A 20,462-nucleotide genomic window follows, 5' to 3' on the forward strand; every position below is an offset into this window, starting at 1 on the left:
GTGTCTTTCTCTTTGCCACTCTCCCATAAAGCCCTGACTGGTGAAACACCCAGCCAACAGTTGTTGTCTGCAGAGTCTCTCCCATCTCAGCTGCTGAAGCTTGGAACTCCTTCAGAGTAGTCACAGGTGTCTTGGTGGCCTCTCTCACCAGTCTCCTTCTTGCACGCTCACTCAGTTTGTAATGGTCTGATCTAGGCAGATTTACACATGAGCCATGTTCCAGCCATTTCTTGATGATGGATTTAACTGAGCTCTGGGGGATGTTCAGAGACTTGGAAATGTTGTTTTGCATTCATCCCCTGACGTAGACTTTTCAATAACCTTTTCCCTGAGTTGCTTGGAGTGTTCTTTTGTCTTCGTGGTGTAAAGGTAGCCAGGAATCCTTCTAACCAACGACTGGACCTTCTCGACACAGGTGTCCTTATACTCCTCGTTTATCTCCACAGAAATCACATCCTGTCCCCCCGTTCTTGAGTTCTTTTAACACTATGTCATCTGCAAACAACCTATAAACAGGCTGAAGTTGATCTAATGATAAACCAGCTCCCATTAATGGTCTTTTAATGTTCATTTCTCTCTATAAACAGATATCTGCAGCTAAGAACCCATTACACTATATATTTGTAAGGTTATGGACTCACCTGAGAGTGCTTGGAAACCCAGTGTCGTAGCACGTTGAGGACTCTGTTGGTAGCAGCTCTCCTGATGATGAACTCTTTGTCGCAGGCTTTCTCAGAGTTACTAAAGCCTGCGAGACACAAAACGGGACATTAATATAACAGTTTAAAAAGTCTGACGTTTTTCTGACTGTTAACTTACTCTCCCAAAGTCATCTTAACTGCTATCAGGAGTTTAAGTGTCATATAACAGCAGTTCCCTCCTTCAGTTTGGGTGTTTTTTGACCTTCATGTCTTGCCGTACTCACCCTGCGAGCTGCTGTGGCCGGCAGCAGCTGTGGCGATCGCGAAAGCAGAAGCAGGCGACATGGTGCAGCGAGAGTTCTCCCCCGCCGTGACTGAGAAGAACCAGAGGCATGAAATAATAAGAATCAGAAACGCCTGCTCTCTGCACATGTTGTTGTGTTTGTCTGCGAGTGTTGGGACATGCCGTACCTCCTGACGTTCTGTAGCGGAGGTGTCGTGGCGTTGAAGGGGAGCGGCAGGGAGACATGTCACCCGCCTCGGTGCTGGCCGGAGCTTCAGGGATGAATTTATCCAGAGAAACGGACTCAAGGACGGCTGAAAGAGAGAGAAAAAGATTCAAAACTCAAATGTTGTGTGAAAACCGGGTTGTCACAGAACTTTGGACAAGGAGTAGATCAGGAGTAAATGTGATTGTTTATTAAGATTTTAGCTTATATATATCTTGTTCTCAGAAGACAGGGCTGTTTTTCCAAGATAACGGGAATCCTTAAGAAATTAGAAAAATTCACTGGAAAATGCGGTAAAAATAAATGTATGCAAGCGTGTCCTTACAGGGCTCATGTAATAACAGGTTTCTTTTGTCTTGTTTATTTGTTCAGTCGTATTTTTGGTGGTCTCTAAGGTCAAAGTTTCATAAAATGAATTGGAACGGTTGAAACATTTTTTAAAAATGGCAAGACAGCTGGATGCAGACCATTCATCTGAGACGCCAGTACAACGCATTTCCAGTTCAGAATTGGCTTTTTAATGTATTATTAAATTATGTTTAGACCTGTTTTAGAAGTAGATACATGAATGGTGGCTGGCTTTAGCTCTGTTAGCTTTAGCTAAACCTACCACAGCTACGCTGGCTAGGTAATTAACATGACTACATAAGTCAATGTAGCTAAGTTAGCCTTAGCGAAGAAAGCTTTCGCACACACAATACTAACTGAGCTAAGTAGACAATGTAAAAATTTAGCTCATGTAGCTGCCTTGAGAGCTTAGCTTTAGCTATGTTAGCTACACGGCTTTGTTAGCTGTAGGGCAACATTAGCTATGTAGCTATGTTATCTGAATAGCTTGCATAGCTTACACTTGCTTCTTTAGAATGTTTTCATGAAGGACAAGCTTCTTTCTGTTATGCTTTGTTAGCTTTAGCTAAAGCTAACACAGCTATGCTGGATGGGAAATTAACATTTCTACATCAGTGTAGCTAAGTTTGCATTAGGGAAGTAAGCTTTAGCAAACATAGCTAAAACTAATTTACCTACATGGATATCTTAAAAATGTAACTGCCTTGCAAGCTTAGCTCTAGCTACGTTAGCTACAGGGCTACATTAGCCCTGTTTTCTACGTAGCTAATGCAGTTTACATAGCTACACTTGCTTCTTCAGAATGCTTACATGACAGACGAGCTTTTATCTTGTATCAGACTGTTTACTCGACTTTATCGTTTTGTGATCATGTTGTTCAGGTTTTTGACTTTTAACTTTGGTATCCTAACCGTTAGCTTAACCCAAACTCTAACCCTTAACGAAAGTTAAATCAGATTTAATTTTAAAGGTTTTAGCTTGTATTTCCATTCTGAAATATACAGTGTTCAGACGAACGGTCTGAGAGAGGGGCCATCAGAGATGAATGGTCTGCAGCCACACCACTCTCAAAAAATGAGTTGCCAGTCTCATTGAGAATTTAGTGTTGGGTCCTGAGGCTCAACCAGTTGAGAGCCTCTGATTCACTAATTCAATTACTATTCATGTCCTGTTTTTTCTGCTACCTGTAGCCTGTCTAATGTGTTGACTCGACGCTGATACTCAGGAGGGATCACCGAGAATCTGAGTTGATGTGGGTCTAGAACGCGCAGTATGTAAATTCCACCACCAGGGGGCTCTATTAAATTCTAAGAATGTAAGCTGTGTGGAGAATAGAGCTCTTCAGTTCTGCCCACCTCTGTGCATACTTCTTGGTTTGAATAGAGGACTCTGTAAAATGAAGACTGCTCTCCATAACGTTTTTTATTTAGTCAAACTGAAAGTTTGGTTCCATGATTTAATTTCTAAAATGAGGAAGAAAAGCTGTTAAAAGTGGGTTGGAGGTCGTTCAGAGTCAAGCTCAACACATGTCAACACACGTGTTATTCACAGTCAAGCTCAACGGCATCTCTTCTGTCAGGGCCTCTTCACCCCTGGTAAAACACCCAAATACCGCTGGAGGGTTTTCTGGGCCCTTGGGACATCCACAGCAAAACCAGGAGCTCATAGCAACCCCAATATCTGTCCGGATGGTACCCTTTGCTGTGTTTACCCGCCACAGCCACACCTTTCTCTACCCTAAAGGTGTGGATTATTTTCCCATGTCCCTTTCATATTAGCAAGGACATCCAGAGCATGGCTGGGGTTGTGTCAATCCTCCTTCCCACCAGGTGGCGCCCTCAGGAAGCTTACTCGCCACATCTATGCATTACCTCAGCCTCAGATTTGGGCCTAAACACACCTATAATTTCTTCTCAGTCTGTTTGCATACATATGATTTCTGTATTTTTAAAACTCTACAGGCAATGAGGCTAGGATTAAAAATATTTTGCACAGCCAAACTAATTCACCATCTCTGCTCTGAATGAGCATACATAACTCAGCCATGCTATTTATGTGTATCTCTGGCCTGCTGACTCCCAGGCTGTTGTATTTTGGGTCTTATTGGAGTGTTTCCAAATTCAGCCCTTCAATATGCCTCTGTCTGCTGTGTAAGAGCTCTATTTATCTCTTCATTTCCTTTTTCTCCTCCTCACTTTGTTGTCAGAGATTTCTCTGACCTCGTGCTCTGCTGCTGTTTTTATAGTGAACAAGCTGTCAGCTGGAGCCAGATGGTGATCTAAGAGCACGATGATTCCTCCGTTGGGTAACGCTGACCCATTTATGTCTCTTTCTCCCTCGTCTGTTTGGGATGGAAGGACACTGTCAGGGATGTGTCACATTCTGGTGCAAATAAAGTTTTAAATTAGTCTAATTTCAGGCTGTTTGGAGTGTCAGAGGAGTGACTAAACTCTGCGTTTGCCTCCTCTTAAATCTGACTCTGCAAACAAACACTCAAGCATGGCATGCATTAAAAGATAAAAACAAGTTTTAAAGTGTGTTGTGCATGTAACTACACTGTTTCTTTCAATCACCACCAAATGTCATAAGTAGGATCATGCATCAGGCCTGATTACAACGCAATTTCCAAAAAAGTTGGGGTGCTATTTAAAATGTGAATAAAAACAGAATGCAATGGTTTGCAAGCCTCATAAACCCACATTTGAATCACAATAGAACATAAAGAACATATCAGAAGTTGAAACTGAGACATTGTACTATTTTAGTGACAATATTTGATGGCAGCAACATTTCTCTAAAAAGTAGGAATGGGAGGAACAAAGGGCTGGAAAAGTAAGAGCGTTTTACAACTAAATAGGTTAACTGACAACAGGTGAGTAACATGACTGGATATAAAAGGAGCATTTTAGAGAGGCAGAGTCTTTCAGAAGTAAAAATGGGCAGATGTACTGTGACAAACTGTCTAAAAACTTTGGAAATTTTCATGAAAATGATTCAGAAAATCTGGAAAAATCTCTGTGAGCAAGAGACAAGGCCGAAAGTCACGGGATGCTGGTGATCTTGGGGCCCTCAGGGGCCACTGCATTAAAAACAGGCATGATTCTGGACTGGAAATCACGGCATGGGCTCAGGAACACTTCCAGAAATCACTGTCTGTCAACACAGTTGGTCATGCCATCCACAAATGACAGTTAAAGCTGGATGTAAAAAAAAAACAAACCAAACAGTCATATGTGAACAGGATCCAGAAACACTACTGTCTTCCCTAAGCCAAAGCTCATTTAACATGGACTGAGGCAAAATGGAAAACTGCTCTGTGGTCACATGTATGAAATTTTGAATATTTTTCAGGAAAACATGGATGCCATATCCTGCAAATTAAAGAGGAGAGGGAGCATCCAGCTTGCTATCCTGCCTCAGCTCTAAAGCCTGCATCTCTGATGATATGGGGTTGCATTAGTGCCTATGGCGTGGGCAGCACATCTGGAAAGAAACTATCAATGCTGAGAAGTAAAGAGAGGTTTCAGAGCAACATATGCTTCCATCCAGACAACGTCTCTTTTAGAGAGGGCCTTGAATATTTCAGCAAGATGATGCTAAACCAAATACCACATCCATTACAACAGCATGGCTTCACAGGAAAAGAATCCTGGTGCTGAACTGGCCTGCTTACAGTCCAGACCTTTTACCAACATTTGCAGCAAGAATCCAACATCTGACAAGAATGGGACAACATTCCTCTCCCAAAACTCCAGCAACTGGCCCCCAGACGTTTACAGACTGTTGTTAAAAGATGGGATGCTACACAATGACAAACATGGCCCTGTCCCTACTTTTTTGAGATGCATTCAAATTCAAAATGAGCTAATATTTATCATAAGATGGTAAAATGTCTCAGTTTCAACATGTGATATGTTGTTCATGTTCTATTATGAATAAAATATTGGTTTATGAGAAGTTAAAATCAATGCATTCTGCTTTCAAACAGCGCCCCAACTTTTTTGGAACAGGGGTTGTAACTCACACAACACTCTGAGTGTATTTGTGTGCATTTGTGAGCCCACTCGTGTGCTGCAGCTCGTGTGAGTCTGTCAGAGTGTGAATCATGTGCTGTTGTGTTCCAGCTTCATACCCCTGCGGATGCTCCGCCTCAGCTTCCCACAGAAGGCGTCGAGGCGAGGCAGCTCCCCGCTGACGTCCTCCCCCGCGGCGGGGCTCAGCTCGGGGGAGCTGGGGCCGCGGCTCAGGTCCAGAGGGGCCTTGGTGAGGATGGGGGGCGGCGAGGACACCCCGGAGGCCTGCGGGAGGCTGGGGGAGCGCTTGGCGGTGGGCGGAGGGGAGCAGAAGCCAGAAGGGGGCCTGGTGGAGCCTGGGGGAGGAGAGGAGATGGAGGGGCTGTGGCTGGAGGTCGGGGAGTTGGCGGCGGAGGAGGAAGGGGTGGTGGAGAGGTCCATGACTCCTGCTTTACCCCCGATAGGAGAGCTGAGGGAGAGCTTACGTGAGTGGACAGGGGAGGAGGTGCGAGAGGGGATGGAGAGGGGAGGAGGAGAGGAGAACTTTCGACACAGACGAGGAGATTTGTTGTTGAGAGGGTCCGTCGCCCATGAGCCTTGATTGGTGGCGAAGAAGAGCTCCAATGATCTGAAAGAAGACGAAGAAGATCAGCAGATCTGTGTCTGACCCGTGCTGTGATAAAGTAAAATAGTCCTGTCATGCGTTTTTACTTTGACTGGTCCAGAGCCAGCTGTGTGATCTTCAGACTGTAGTCGGGACAGAGGGACATGATGGACAGACGGTCACATGAGTGCTGCTCGATCCTGGGACAGTGACAGGGTGATGGATGGAAAAAGGAGTTGGTGATGGAGAATGAGAAGAACAGAACATGTGGAGATGAATGATGGAGAGAATGAACTGAAGGCAGACATTCACATGAGAGGAGGAAGATGATGATGATGATGATGAAAATGTACAAACACATTTAAAGGTAACTTCAGTGTTTTAAACCAGGGTTTTAAACACTTACAGATCCTACATAAAGACGATGAATCTGTGCACAGTGGTCACTATGTTTCTAGAACTATTTACAGCCTGAGCTTTATCGATTAATTAAGTACATACAAGTAAAATATTTCCTGTTGACATCCACAGATTGTTTGGGGCCATGAGGTCTTGTGCTAGACCAGGGGTGTCAAACTCAATCACAGCAGGGGCCGGATTCTGAATTTAGGTCTAACCCGAGAGCCTGACAGGGTCAACATTTAACCAGAGACTGTCAACCTCATTTTCACCAGTTATAAATGATGGGGAAAAAACTTAGCAATGATGCTAAAGGATTTTGAGATTAAAAAAGTAAAATGACAAATTTAGTACTTCAAAAGGTCAAAACAAAAACAAAGTCAAAATAATGTTTTCAGAAGGCAAATAGGAGAAAGAAAGTTAAAATCATGAATTTAAAAGGTAAAAAAAAATGAGATAAAATTCAAAATCGCTACTTTAAAAGGTCAAAATTATACATATGTATATTTTAAATTTTGAGTCTAAAAGGCAAAAATATGAGTAAAAATTCAAAATCATGAGTTTAAATGGTAAAAATATGCAACATAATTTAAAACCATGAGTTTAAAAGGTCAAAATATGAGTTAAAATTCAAAATCACGTGTGAAAATAGGTCAAAATATGACATAAAATTTTGAATTTTGAGTCTGAAAGGGTAAAATATGCTAAAAAATCACAATCATGAGTTTATAAGGTAAAAAATATGAGATAAAACTCAAAATCATGAGTTTAAAAGGGTAAAAATATGAAATATAATTCAAAATTAAAAGTTTGAAAGGGTAAAACATGAGATAAGATTCAACATCACATGTGGAAAAAAAAGGTCAAAATATGGGATATAATTCAAAATCATGGCTTTTTAAGATAAAAATATGAGATAAAATTCAAAATCGTGGCTTTACAAGGTAAAAAATGACATAAAATTTTACATTTTGAGTCTGAAAGGTTAAAATATTAAATAAAATTCTAAATCACAAATGAAAAAAGATTGAAATAGGCGATATAATGTAAAATTATGATTTTATAACGTAAAACATGACATAAAGTTTTTAAATTTCAAATATGAAAGATTAAAATATGAGATAAAATTCAAAATCACATGAAAAAGGGTCAAAATATGAGGTTAAATTTAAAATCATGAGTTTAAAAGGGTTAAAATATTGGATAAAATTCAAATAATGAGTTTAAGAGTTAAGAATATGAGAAAAATTTTAATATTTAAATCTTAAGGGTAAAATAATGAAGGTTAGGCAAGGTTAGAGTTAGAAGGTCACAAACTTTAGACAAATTCCGTAATTATGAGGTTAAAATGTAAAAGTAAGACTTAAATTTTAAATTCAGTATCCAAAAGTTCAAAATATGAAATAAAAAGTCAAAATTTCAAGTTTAAGTCATAATTGTGAGATGCAAAAATCTATAAAATGAAATAAAAACAGAAATTCAGTTCTTTCCTGTAATTCCTGACTTTTTATTTGATTTTTTCAAATTTTTACTTTTTCTAATTTCTATGACTTCACAAGGATATTTGAAATCCTCAAGGTTAAGTTTACATTTTTACACTGGAGGAAATCTGCAGACCTCGTCCCGGTGGGACAGTTACGATAAAAACATGATCTAATCCTGCGGGCCGGGTATGACCACGGGCCTCGTGTTTGACACAGTCCGCTTTTCCGTCAGTGAAAAGGTCGTTTCTGGTTTAATAGAAGGCCTCTCTCTGTGAGGCTGTCAGTCAGTCTGTCACTGTCAAAAGAATCCTTTTAATGGACGTGTTTGATCGGGTACATTTGCCTCTAGGGAATAAAAACCATTACAGTCCATTTCTGTTCGCTGGCTGAGCTAACCGACTGGACTCAGTCCAAACTTTCACCACCCATTAGTTATACTCCACCAAATGTGAACAGGACAAAGGTTTAAAACTTCCACACAGCAGAGACGTTTACCTGACAGGTATGGAGGTAAACGGCTTCTTATAGATGTCAGCCAGCTTGTCTATGACCACGGCGGCCGTGGTGAAGATCCTGTACGTGTGGAGGAACGTGTTCAGGAAGTCTATGGAGAGGAATCTCAGGTCTGTGAGCCGCTCCAGGAGCCGCTCCACGCTGGCATATCGGATCTGAGGGACCTTACAGGAGTTCAGTGTCTTACTGAAGCAAATGTCCACATCGTCTTTGTGCAGTCTGGCATCAGACCTGGGAAAGACGAACATTTTCATGTCAAATCACAAAGATACAGGCAGCAATATTTGAATTTTTCTAGTTTTTGTTGAACAAACAGGAGGATGAAGTGCATTTGAAGACACTTTTCTAGTTTGGGAATTTTTATCATAATAATAATAATAATAATAATATCTTGAATTTATATAGCGCCTTTCAAGAAACCCAAGGACGCTTTACAGGAACACATAGACATGGACAAACTATGTGAGGGGTAGGATGAGTGTAAGGGGTGGTTTAGTGAAGACTTATCAGGCTTCAAAAAGACAATTATGATGTTTCAAGTTACAGGATGAACTTTTATAATGTTTTAAAAGCTACAAAAAGGTGCAAAAAAAAAAAATATAGAAAAAATATCTTTTGGCATTTTTCCCCAAGTGCCTTTTGCTCTAATTCTAAGCTGCCAATGTTCTGGCTGTAGAATTGCCAAAGGTTTTGATTTCTAAATGCCTCCTATGATTCTTAAATTTGCAAAATCCTAAAATCTTTTACATGCAAGACAAACCTACAGCCTGTAAAAAGCTACCGTTTTCTTACTTGATCATGTGTGGCACAGACACTTTGGAGTTCTCCTCAAACACGCTGGTCATCAGGCCGTTACAGCGGATGTTATCGATGCACTGAAACACAGAGAAAAGACGCATCATTCCCATAAAATGACTAAATGATCCCTATATTCACATTAGCTCCAATAGCTTTAAAACAGTCAGTCTCACCTGGCTGATGTCGCTGGTCCAGGCCGCCTTTTCCTGCCGTGAAGGAGCGAGGAGGACGACGGAGAAGGACTGACCGTCAGGAGACTCCACCACAATCTTAAACTGCAGATGGTTGAAGCCCTGACCCGCAGCGTTGTCTAAAATGTTCAAAACAAAGACCAAGACTCATTTATCAGAAGTTTTAATGCTAAAGAGTACATTAATCTAGGTTAATAAGAGTGTGACACTCACAGTCTTCATCGCTGATGTCCAGCTCTTCAATCAGAGTACACTCAATCAGAGACAACGTTCCTCCTTGCTGTTTAGAGTGAAAATCAGAAAATAAATTATTAAAAGAATAAAAAAGGAATAATTTCAGGAACATGTTTTTCCAGCATTCAAGAGCAGGGTATATACAGAAAATCTGACGTTAAATTCAACACTTTTAAAACCCTTTTACAATTTACAGATCAGTGTTAACTTCATTGACTAAAACTATGACTAAAAATGTTCATCAACAGCCTTTTTTTCATGACAAAAAATAGACAAAGACTAACAAAAATAGATCTGTGATGACTAAAACTGACAAAAACTAAGTTTAGTTTTCATCAAGATGAGTAAAACTACACTAAAATGTAATGTAGTTCTCTTCAGACATTTAAAATCCAGGGTTATTTCTCCACTGGTGGTAAATCTGTCAAAAACAATGCATCTGTATCTATTCTGCCTCTCAGCTGTAGAAAGCAGGGACCCCAGGTTTGGCAGGCTGCAGAGAGCACAACACCATGATCTGGTTTCAGATTTAGGCAAGAGAATGAATGCCTGGACTAAAAGTAAAGACTAAAATGTGAGGATTTTTAATGGACTAAAACTAGACTAAAATGTTTTGAGTTTTCGTCGACTAAAACTAGACTAAAACTAAAAAGGGTAGAAATGACTAAAATGTGACTAAAACTAAAAGATATTTCACTCAAAGACTAAGACTAAAGTTAAAAATAGCTGCCAAAATTAACACTGATACAGATGAGGAAAAATTTTATTAACCTCCCCATGGAAATTTCAGTATTTACCAAGTGCTGTAAAAAAGAGCAAGGAATCTTGAACACAGCTTACCCAAACATCCTAGTTTTATTTTGGATGCTTACATTATTTTACTCTGCACACAGAAACAGAATTATATCACAAAAAACACAAGAAACTACCAAGGTCTAAACCAGGGATATTCAATTACAAATTTAACTGGTCAAAATTCTAAAATCGAGAAATGTAGCTGGGCCAGCCATGTTTGGCGCCCAGAAAGCAGCCGGAAATAAAAAATTTTGAATCCATACGGATCAATTTGATGGAAAATATGCACTTTTAATTCATAGTCTCCCTTTTAAATATGGCAACATGACAAAAGCACATCAAAAAGTGCATAAAAACTAAATTTCCACAGTTGTAGCTGGGCTGGTGGTTTATAACACAGACGCCTGTCACACAATTATTCTAATAAGAATTTTAATCTCTATACAGGGACTTTAAAAGTAGCATCACAAAACCGGGGCTGGCCATGTTGAATCACTAAAGGAGCAGTGAGGAGAAAGTGCCTCAGAAACAGAGATCTACAAAAATGTTTCCAAACACCTTATTAGGACAGTTTATTCATGTTTTTGTATTTTGAGTGTTCAAAGGTGATGCTGACCTTAAGGAGGTGAAGTTTCCCTCCAGACGTCCGTGTGCAGATGAGGAAGTGTTTGGTGAACAGGAAGCACTGTCGCTCTCCCTCCTTCCTCAGAGAGAGGGAGCCTAGCCGGACCTTACTGAGCACGCCACGCTCGCTGCTGGATGGCAGCTGGATCAGAGAACCTGGACGAAGATGCAGTGAGGGGAAGGTGAGAAAGCTAGATCACTTATTAACCTAAAAGTCCACGCTCTGCAGAGGATGCCCACCTTGTCTGACGAAGGTCTGACTGGTGTCTAGTAAAATGTCACAGCCTTCAACGATCATCCGCTCGATGGCGAGGTTCTTCCTGATGTTCTCTGTGTCGCTCACTTCATCGTGCATCATCCTGATGATAAAAGCAATCATGATGAGCATCTTTACCACCATATATTACTTTAAAAGTCTCTAAAAACTTTCACACTGACTTTGAGAGCTCCTCCAGTTTGGATTTGGCAAACTCCAGACTCTTTCTCTCCACATGTTCATGAGGAGTGTGAGCCAGCAGCTCATGGAGGGTGATGATGTACCGAGGAATCTAAAACACACAAAACACTCTAAATTCATCCACATTACCTGTTCTTTTTAATCCTTAATGCATAAGGAGAGCAAACTGTACCTGGAACATGGGGTAGGTGAGGAAGGTCTCCAGCATGCGGCCCTCACATGCCGCATTGGACTCGTACTGTTTCAGCAGCTTGTCGAAGTCTCGGTTCTGTTTGCAGTTTGCTAAAACCTGCAGACTGTACTGGTGGTTCCTCACAAACTCCTGGTAGATGTTCAGCATGGGCAGAAGGATGTCAAACAGGTCAGCTGGGTGGGGAAGAAACCACAGGGATGTATCAAGAACAGTTAAGAAAAACACAAGAGGAAAGAGGATCCTGATCCTACATTAAGTGTAAGAAAATCCGTAATATAATCTCAAAACAGGAATTTGTCCATGCAGTTCTAAACAAGTAAGACGAATATTATCAGTATAACCAGGGGTTAAATTAGTCTGGGGTTTCAGCTGCTATAGCCTTTGTTGTATCAATGCTTGGAACTGTTACAGCTGAGGATGTGAGTGGGGTTTTATTTGTTTGGTATTTTAGTGCTCCATTCAGTGAGAAAACTTCAACTAAAACAGTGAAAAAATTTATTTATTGATGGTAGTGCTCAAGTGAATGCAATACTATAATATCTTTAACAGAATAAAGCATTGTGTGAATAAAGCAGTGATACTCAACGAGTGGCTCTTGAGTCACATGTGATTCTTTTATTTCTCAATTAGAAATATTATTCCCCCAGGAAACCTTAAAAAGGGAAAATTTGACCTCAGAAATTATCCATGGAAAGTCACATTATTCAGTTTGTTTCTTACAATTACATAGCAGGCTCTAACGATTAAACTTAATTCTCAACCTTTAGTTTTTGTCTGTAAATTTCCATTGCCCTTATTTGAAAATTTTCACCCTGTTTTTGCCACTTTTGATCCTTTTTTTCTGCTTTAAATTATCTTTTTTATCTTACCTTTATTTAACCAGATAAAAAATCATTGAGATTGAGATTTCCCATCTTTTTGCCACTTTAGTCCATTTTTTTGCCATGTTTTTGCCGCTTTTTCCATCTATAACTAATTTTTTTTCACTTCACATGCATTTCTGCCTTTTTTCTCCTCATTTTAGTCACTTTTCAGCCAGTTTTTGTCATTTTTGTCAATTTTACCCCTTTTCACCCATTTTAACTATTTTTTTTGCCACTTTTAATCTTTTTTTGCTGCTTTTAGCCTATTTTAATCTCACCTCTTAATCTCCCCTTTACTCCCTGTCAACCTCATTTTATCTCCTTGCCTGTTGGCTGTTTTCATTACTGTCTTCCTCACTTTATTGCTTTCATGTCTTCATTGCTTCTTGCTGGGTTCCTATCGTTTTATGGTACTTGATGTCTGTCTTGCCTGCCTCCTGTTGATGTCTTAGTTGTGTAGTATGGTTTCATGTCTGCACTCTGACTGATATCTGTGATGTCTTAGTTTGCATGGCATCACATGACGTCTAGGTTTTGATGTATATTATTGTTGATGAATTACTATCTCATCCATATTTTTGGTTAGTTTCTTTAAGTTTTTGGATTCTGTTGATGTTGTCTGCATGTCACGTTCTGTCTTCTTGTCTACTGTTTGGGTTTGTTGCTTTGTTTTTCTACTTGCTTCTGTACATGTCAAAGCACTTTGTAAACTCATGTTTTTAAAAGTCCTATACAAATAAATGTATTATTATTATATTGGCCACTCTCCGTCAATTTCAGTCATTAAGGCTGCGTTTTGCCATTAAAAGAAACCCTGCATGATAAGACAAGTTCATCTTGCTGAAAAGATATTTTTATCTCTCAAATGTATGTGGAACTAAAAAACTCACTAGATATCTGCATTCTGAGTAAATCTGAGCTCATAAACTCACTAGGAGGCCGTGATGTTTTGGTCCGTGCGGGTACTGTGACGTCACAGTTCCACGGCCCTCCCTATGAGCGCTCCTCTCCATTCCTATGCCATAACCGTGTTTCAGACGGTTTTTCTGCTTGCAGCTGTTGCTGCCAAAACAGCATTCATACCAGACACCAGTTTGCTGCATGTTTGTTTTATCTCCTTGCTGTCAAAGCTGTCATTCCACCTTAGTTTTACCTCAATAAAACTCCCTACAAATGACTGGATTCAGTGTTTAGCAGAAGCATGACATTAGCTTTTCAAAATAAAAGCATTATGTGCATACAAAGGAAGTTTCTCCAAATAAATGCTAAAGTGGATTTTTACTTTGAAAAGCGTAAACCGGAAGCGCTTTTGTACTGTGTTTACCTTTACCTGAACCGTGTGGAAACCGAAAGCTTCATAAAGAGCAGAAGTTTGGGAAACAGCTTTATTAAACAGACACATTTCAGCTCATGGCCTTCATCTGGTTCATAAAGAAACAGATTTCAAACATATTCTGCGGATGTGGACATAAATATTTGCTACAAGAAGGTAAATATGGCTCTGTATTTATCTTTTTCTTGTCTAGATGGACAGATAACCACTCGTGGTGCGTATAAAAAATAGAAGAGAACTCAAATTTTAAAATTCTCCATGTGTGAGCCTCTCTGTGATGCAGCCCTAACACCAGCTGTAAAATAAGTGAAAGGGGACTAAAAAGGTGGGGAAATGGACAAAAAGTGACAGTCAATTGAAAAGGCATCTTAAATGGGCGAGAAGTGGCAAAAAGAGGCAAAAAATTGTAAAAAGCAGGATAAAAGTTTCGAAAAAAGTTGAAAAAGTGACAAAAAATGTGGCAAAAATGGTCAAAAAGTGGCAAACACTGAGAGAAAAGTGGCAAAAAGGGGGAGAAAAAGTAGCAAAATGGGCCAGAGGTGACCGAAAATGAGTTGCACGTGGCAAAAATGGTCAAAAAGTGGCAAAAAATGATCGAGAAGGGACAAAAATCAGCGAAAGGTGGGAAGATTGGCAAAAAGTGGCTTTTTTAATGCAAAAGGCAGCTTTAACCCTTCAAAGCCTGAATACACAAACTATGGCCAGAAAATTCTTTTGTTTCAGAACTGAAATGTTTATTTTACTTTCTACTGAAATCCTAAATAATCCAAATTTCCATAAAATTTAATATATTTTTGTATCTTATTTGATACATTAGGTGTTTCTGGTAACTGACAATCCACTCGAGGGCATTTTTATCATTTATCAGATTATATTCAGAATTCTTTTAGTTATTTATTGATCATACTGATAAGATAGAGGTATCATAAACGCATGTATCAAATGTGATACAAAGATTTAAGGTGTTAATGGGGGAGAAGTGGCAAAAAGACAAAAAGGGACAGAAAATTGCAAAAAGCAGCATAAAAGTGTCAGGAATGGGCAAAAAGTGACAAAAAGAAGTGACAAAAATGGGTTAAAAGCAGTAAAAATGTCATAAAAGTAGCAAAAAAAATTGCACATAAGGGCAATGGAAATAAATAGACAAAAATAAAGGTTGACAATTTAGTCTGACAATTAAAGCCTGCTGTGTAAGAGTGGGAAACAAACTGATTAATATTACTTGCAATGGATAATTTCTGAGGCCAACGTTTCTTTTTTAAGGTTTTCTGGAGAATGATATTTTATATTAAGACATAAAAGAGCCACAAATCATCACCAAAGAGCCACACATGGAGAATCACTGCTCCAAAGGTTTAGTTCCTTTTTAACATTGAAGGATCAGCACCTTGGAGAGCTCCACGGTGCTAATTCAATGATACTACTGGAATAAATCGACTCTAATTCATCATCTGACTTCATGTGTAGCTTTTAACTTTACCTGTAGCTGACTATGATGAACTAACCATCATTTTCTGGAGCTTTTATTAATTATAAACGGCTTTATTTCTGAGGTATCAGGGTTTAAAGGCCTCCCTCTGCTGAGCCATTACACAACACATGTTGCTTTCTAAAGGGTTGAAGATTAGGAGTTCGGAGAATCAGTCTGTGGTCATGTAACACATCTGCGAAACCGATAAATCAAGCCAAAACTCAGAAACGTATTAAGGTGACATGTCTTTAAACTCTCACCTAAAACAAGAGTAGGCCAGTTGGCAATGCGAGCCTTCAGCCCTTGGTGAAAGATCTCATGCAGGAACATGATGGTCTCACTGGAGAGGCAGAGTTTGGAGTTAAAAATGTGAAAAAGAAATATTTGCAGCATGGATGCAGGAGACAAAGGCGGTACCTGTTGAGGAAGATGCTGCTGACGTCATCGTGGCTGATGGGAGGTTTCTTGGAGCTGGCAGCCATGCGGAGCGGCCTGAGGAAGCAGTTGACGAGGATTGAGAGCTGGTGGACGTATTCTGTCTCGGCCTCCACCATGGTGAAGACGATCTGGTTCCTCTTCCTCATGCTCTCGGCGTGAGGTGAGCAGATATAGTCCTGGACAATGATCTTCCACTTCCGTCTGCAGAGCCAGCCTCGCATGAAGCTCTGAACCTGCACACAAAGAACAGGAATGTTTTTTTTATTTCTGCCCTTCTGTTATCTGCATGCTATTTTGATCTGGAGCACTAATTTACCTTCTTGATCTTTTTAATGTCGGGGTCTTCCTCCTCTTGGTTGCTGTGGTGAGGCTGCAGCCGTTCCTTGGCTTTGTTCAGCACTACAATCTTTACAACAACAGATTCCACGTGAGTACAGCGGCACAGACGGTGAAATATTCATGACAGCACTTTGGGAGGCTCCAAACAACAAACATATCTCTGCATGATAGGAAAGTAACAGCCTCTGAAACACTGGAGCCCTGCTGTGCTTTAACACTGACTCCTGTGCTCTAAACTCCACTGTTTTCCCATCATGCATCTACATGCTTTGATGTGAGTTTGTGTTTTTATGTATGCGTGCACACGCAGATGTTTGTGCACTCATGCATACCTCAGCTTTAAGCCTCTCGATCTCCGTGTCCTGGTCCTCCAGCTGAGTGCGCAGCTGATTGGCTGCGACCTTCTCCGTCTCCATGATCTGGACCAGGTGGATATACTTCTGCATCAGGATCTCACGCTCGATGATGATGTCAGAGTAACTAAAGAGAGAAAGAGAGCCAGGACGGAGACGGACTCAGTCATTAGAACTCCACACAGACAGGGAGCTTCATCTGGTGATTCACTCCTGTTATATCCTGCAAAAATACACATTAAACAAGATCTATTTACAAAGCCAACTCCAAAAAAGTTGGGGCGCTGTTTAAAGTGTAAATTAAACAGAACAAAATGATTGTCAAGTCTGGTAAACCCATGTTTGATTCACAATAGAACATAACTTATAAGACATCAGATTTTACAACTTCATGACAAATATTATCTTAGTTTGAATTTGATGGCAGCAAAACATCTCGGAAAAAGTAGGAACACTGCCACAAAAGGCTAGAAAAGTAAGAGCCACTAATGAAAAACAGCTGGAGGAGCATTTTGCAACTAATTAGTTATTTGGCAACAAGTCAGTGACATGACTGGGTATAAAAAGAGCATTTTAGAGAGGCAGAGTCTCTCAGAAGTAAAAACGGGAAGAGCTTTACCAATTTGCAAAACAGAGGGTCGAGAAATTGTGGAACAAATTCAAAGAAATGTTCAAATTGCAAAGACTTTGGATATCCCACCATCTACAGTCCATAACATCATTAAAAGATTCAGAGAATCAGGAGAAATCTCTGTGAGCAAGGGACAAGGCCCAAGGTCAGTAATGGATACTCTTGATTGTCAGGGCCCTCAGGGGTCACTGCATTAAAAACAGGCATGATTCTGTACTGAAATCACTGCAGGGGCTCAGGAACATTCCAGAAATCATTGTCTGTTAACACAACTGGCCGTGTCATCCACAAATGACAGTTGAAGCTGGATCATGGAGAGAATAAGCCATATGTGAACAGGATCCAGAAACACCACTGTCCTCTCTGGACCAAAAACCTATCTAAAACGGACTGAGGCAAAATGGAAAACTGTGGTCAGATGAATCAAAATTTTAAATTCCCTTTGGAATCTACAGATGTGGACTAAAGAGGAGAGGGAGCATCAAGCTTGTTCTCCTGGCTCGGTTCTTAAGCCTGCATTTCTGATGGTATGGGGTTGCATTAGTGCCTATGGCGTGGGCAGCTTACACATCTGGAAGGTAGAGAGAAGTTTTAGAGCAACGTCTCTTTCAGGGAAGGCCTTGCCTTCTTCAGTAAGACCATGCTAAACCACATACCACATCCATCACAACAGCATGGCTTCACAGGAGAAGAGTTCGGCTGCTGAACTAGCTTATTGTCTACATCAGACAAGAATGGGACAACATTCCTCTACCAAAACTCCAGCAACTGGTCTCCTCAATTCCCAGACAGTTACAGACTGATGGTAAAAGAAGAGAGGATGCCACACAATGGTAGATATGGCTCCGTCTCTCCTTTTTGAAATGTGTCGCTGCTATCAAATTTAAAACGGGCCTATATTTTTAATGAAATAGTAAAATTTAACACATTAATTAAACACATTTTACACAGTGCCCCAACTTTTTTGGTACTGGGGTTGTATATTAAAGGGATATTTTGGTACTTTTGATGATGGGTTGTATAAAGTACTTGGCAATAGTAATGGTATTAGCCTCCAAAGAGTTTAGTGTGCATTGCCCCTTTAAGGAGGTCATGCTGGGGGCGCTAGCAAGAAGGCTAGGCTGTACAGATGGGTACAGTTGCTCTGTGTAATTTGGCAAATTTTAGGTAAAAAATGTGACAAAAAAACAATGTTGTCTCAAATTTAAACTGCATGGAAAAATTTGGGAAAGTTTTATTAACCCCTAGAAAGCCTCTTTTCTATATTACGATGCAGCTTTCAGCTACAAAATTAAAGCTCAGATTGTAATGTAGATGCCCATATTTAAGCCTATAAAAACTCAATGCATCCATTTGGTAATTTAATATTGCAATATATAAGGCAGAAAGAAATGGTATTAAGATGTTACATGTCAATAAAGGAGCAGGTCTTTGTGTGAAACAAACAAAAGGTGGTTTGACATGCATCCTGTTTTCTACTGAACGCTCAGAGGAAAAAAGAGCGAGAGAGAGATGGAGGTCGAGCAGAGAGATCAAGTCTGTGATGTAACAGTGGAGCAGTACAGCACCAGTGTGACCTAAATGTGAACCGCTGCGAGCAGAACACGTCCATGTACGAGCACACTCACACAATCACACATAAACACGGCAGCGAGATGTTAAACACATATGCAAAAACACGTGGTGGTTATGTCCAATGTGCATCAGCAAAAAAAAGAGCAGTGAAGAGAGAACAGTTAAGAGTCTGGAGAGAGATTTTCAACACCACATGGATGATGAGAGCAATAAAAATCACTTCATACTGACTATTTCTGAGATTTTAATCCACTCTGACCCTTAAAGTGGTTTGAGGTACTAACATATCCTGGTATAAAGTCCTCAATTGGAACTACATTTCTACTTATTTTCTAATTATTGCAATATTTAATTTTATTCAGAAGCATCAGCAGGTAAATCTGGAGAGTCATGGCGATTAACACTTAAAGAGTTTGTTTGCAAAACGAAGGATAGCTGTGTTTTGCTACAAACATTCCCAAACATTCCACCATGACTGTTGAAGAGTCACACCTAAAATCTCACAGACTACACCCTGCTTAACTTCTACAAAAATGAAAGCTCGCTGTGTAGAGCTGCCTGGAGACCTGCAGTTATCCTGTACATTTGTGAAACGTCTGTGTCATTAACAGCAATATGAGGTGCTGAAGATAGTGGGAAAACACTCAATTAAGATTGCCGAATTGAGCATCTGCCTCGAGCATCATTCTGGTGTATCTGTGACGGCAGCTGCACAACCAGCAGTCTTTATGGTTTTCAATGCAAACAAGAAACACATACACACTGTCAGTTCTCCTACTGCTGATGGTGATTTCAGGTGTTTTTTTAAGATAAGTCAAAGTAATGAAAAAGTTGTGCTTCTGAATTTTTTAAAATCATTTAAACACACAAGCAGCGGCATGGCGTGCTCCACGTCACATGACCAAGATTGTATGTCCCCTGATGTGACTATTGCACAGTGTATACATTGCAACTGTGTAGAGCAGTGTTCATCTGTCTTGTTTTGGCTTGGGTGAGTATGTTGTCTATAGAATAACTATGTTGTCAAGAGAATTGCAATTTTTGGAAATTCTGTATTTATAAAGCTGCAAACACAAGCTGCAGAAAAACTCTACTGTGTGATATACAGTTGTAAGAAAAAGTATGTGAACCCTTTGGGATTTCTTGGATTTCTGCATAAATTGGTCATAAAATGTGTTCTGATCTTCATCTAAGTCAAAACAACAGACAAACACAGTCTGCTTAAACTAATACCGCACAAAAAAAATTCACAGTTGGGATGAGGTTTTGATGTTGGTGTGCTGTGCCTTTTTTTCTCCACACATAGCATTGTGTGTTCCTTCCAAACAACTCAGTTTTGGTTTCATCTGTCCACAGAATATTTTGCCAGTAGTGCTGTGGAACATCCAGGTGCTCTTTTGCAAACTTCAAACATGCAGCAATGTTTTTTTGGACAGCAGTGGCTTCCTCTGTGGTGTCCTCCCATGAACTCCATTCTTGTTTAATGTTTTACTTATTGTAGATTTGTCAACACAAATGTTGGCATGTGCCAGAGATTTCTGTAAGTCTTTAGCTGACACTCTAGGACTCTTCTTCACCTCATTGAGCATTCTGCGCTGTGTTCTTGCAGTCATCTTTACAGGACGACCACGCCTAGGGAGAGTAGCAACAGTGCTA

At 40.0% G+C, this 20,462-nt stretch overlaps 1 protein-coding gene across 1 annotated transcript in view; it reads right to left on the minus strand.

The window, feature by feature from the left end:
• rasgrf2a (Ras protein-specific guanine nucleotide-releasing factor 2a) overlaps positions 1-20,462 on the minus strand; it is a 54,560-nt gene that overhangs the window by 7,798 nt on the left and 26,300 nt on the right. Inside the window, exons 3-19 of the mRNA XM_041810309.1 lie at positions 16,580-16,727; positions 16,225-16,314; positions 15,888-16,141; positions 15,731-15,810; positions 11,783-11,976; positions 11,592-11,701; positions 11,394-11,512; positions 11,146-11,309; positions 9,714-9,780; positions 9,483-9,619; positions 9,304-9,386; positions 8,494-8,742; positions 6,223-6,315; positions 5,631-6,139; positions 1,113-1,238; positions 926-1,015; positions 642-748 (exon numbers count right to left, since the gene is read on the minus strand). Coding sequence (XP_041666243.1) covers positions 642-748; positions 926-1,015; positions 1,113-1,238; positions 5,631-6,139; positions 6,223-6,315; positions 8,494-8,742; positions 9,304-9,386; positions 9,483-9,619; positions 9,714-9,780; positions 11,146-11,309; positions 11,394-11,512; positions 11,592-11,701; positions 11,783-11,976; positions 15,731-15,810; positions 15,888-16,141; positions 16,225-16,314; positions 16,580-16,727 — 2,620 coding nt within the window. The remainder of the gene's footprint in view (positions 1-641; positions 749-925; positions 1,016-1,112; positions 1,239-5,630; positions 6,140-6,222; positions 6,316-8,493; positions 8,743-9,303; positions 9,387-9,482; positions 9,620-9,713; positions 9,781-11,145; positions 11,310-11,393; positions 11,513-11,591; positions 11,702-11,782; positions 11,977-15,730; positions 15,811-15,887; positions 16,142-16,224; positions 16,315-16,579; positions 16,728-20,462) is intronic.

Source organism: Cheilinus undulatus, linkage group 17 (assembly GCF_018320785.1).
Source record: "Cheilinus undulatus linkage group 17, ASM1832078v1, whole genome shotgun sequence".
In the NCBI taxonomy this organism is placed as follows: Eukaryota; Metazoa; Chordata; class Actinopteri; order Labriformes; family Labridae; genus Cheilinus; species Cheilinus undulatus.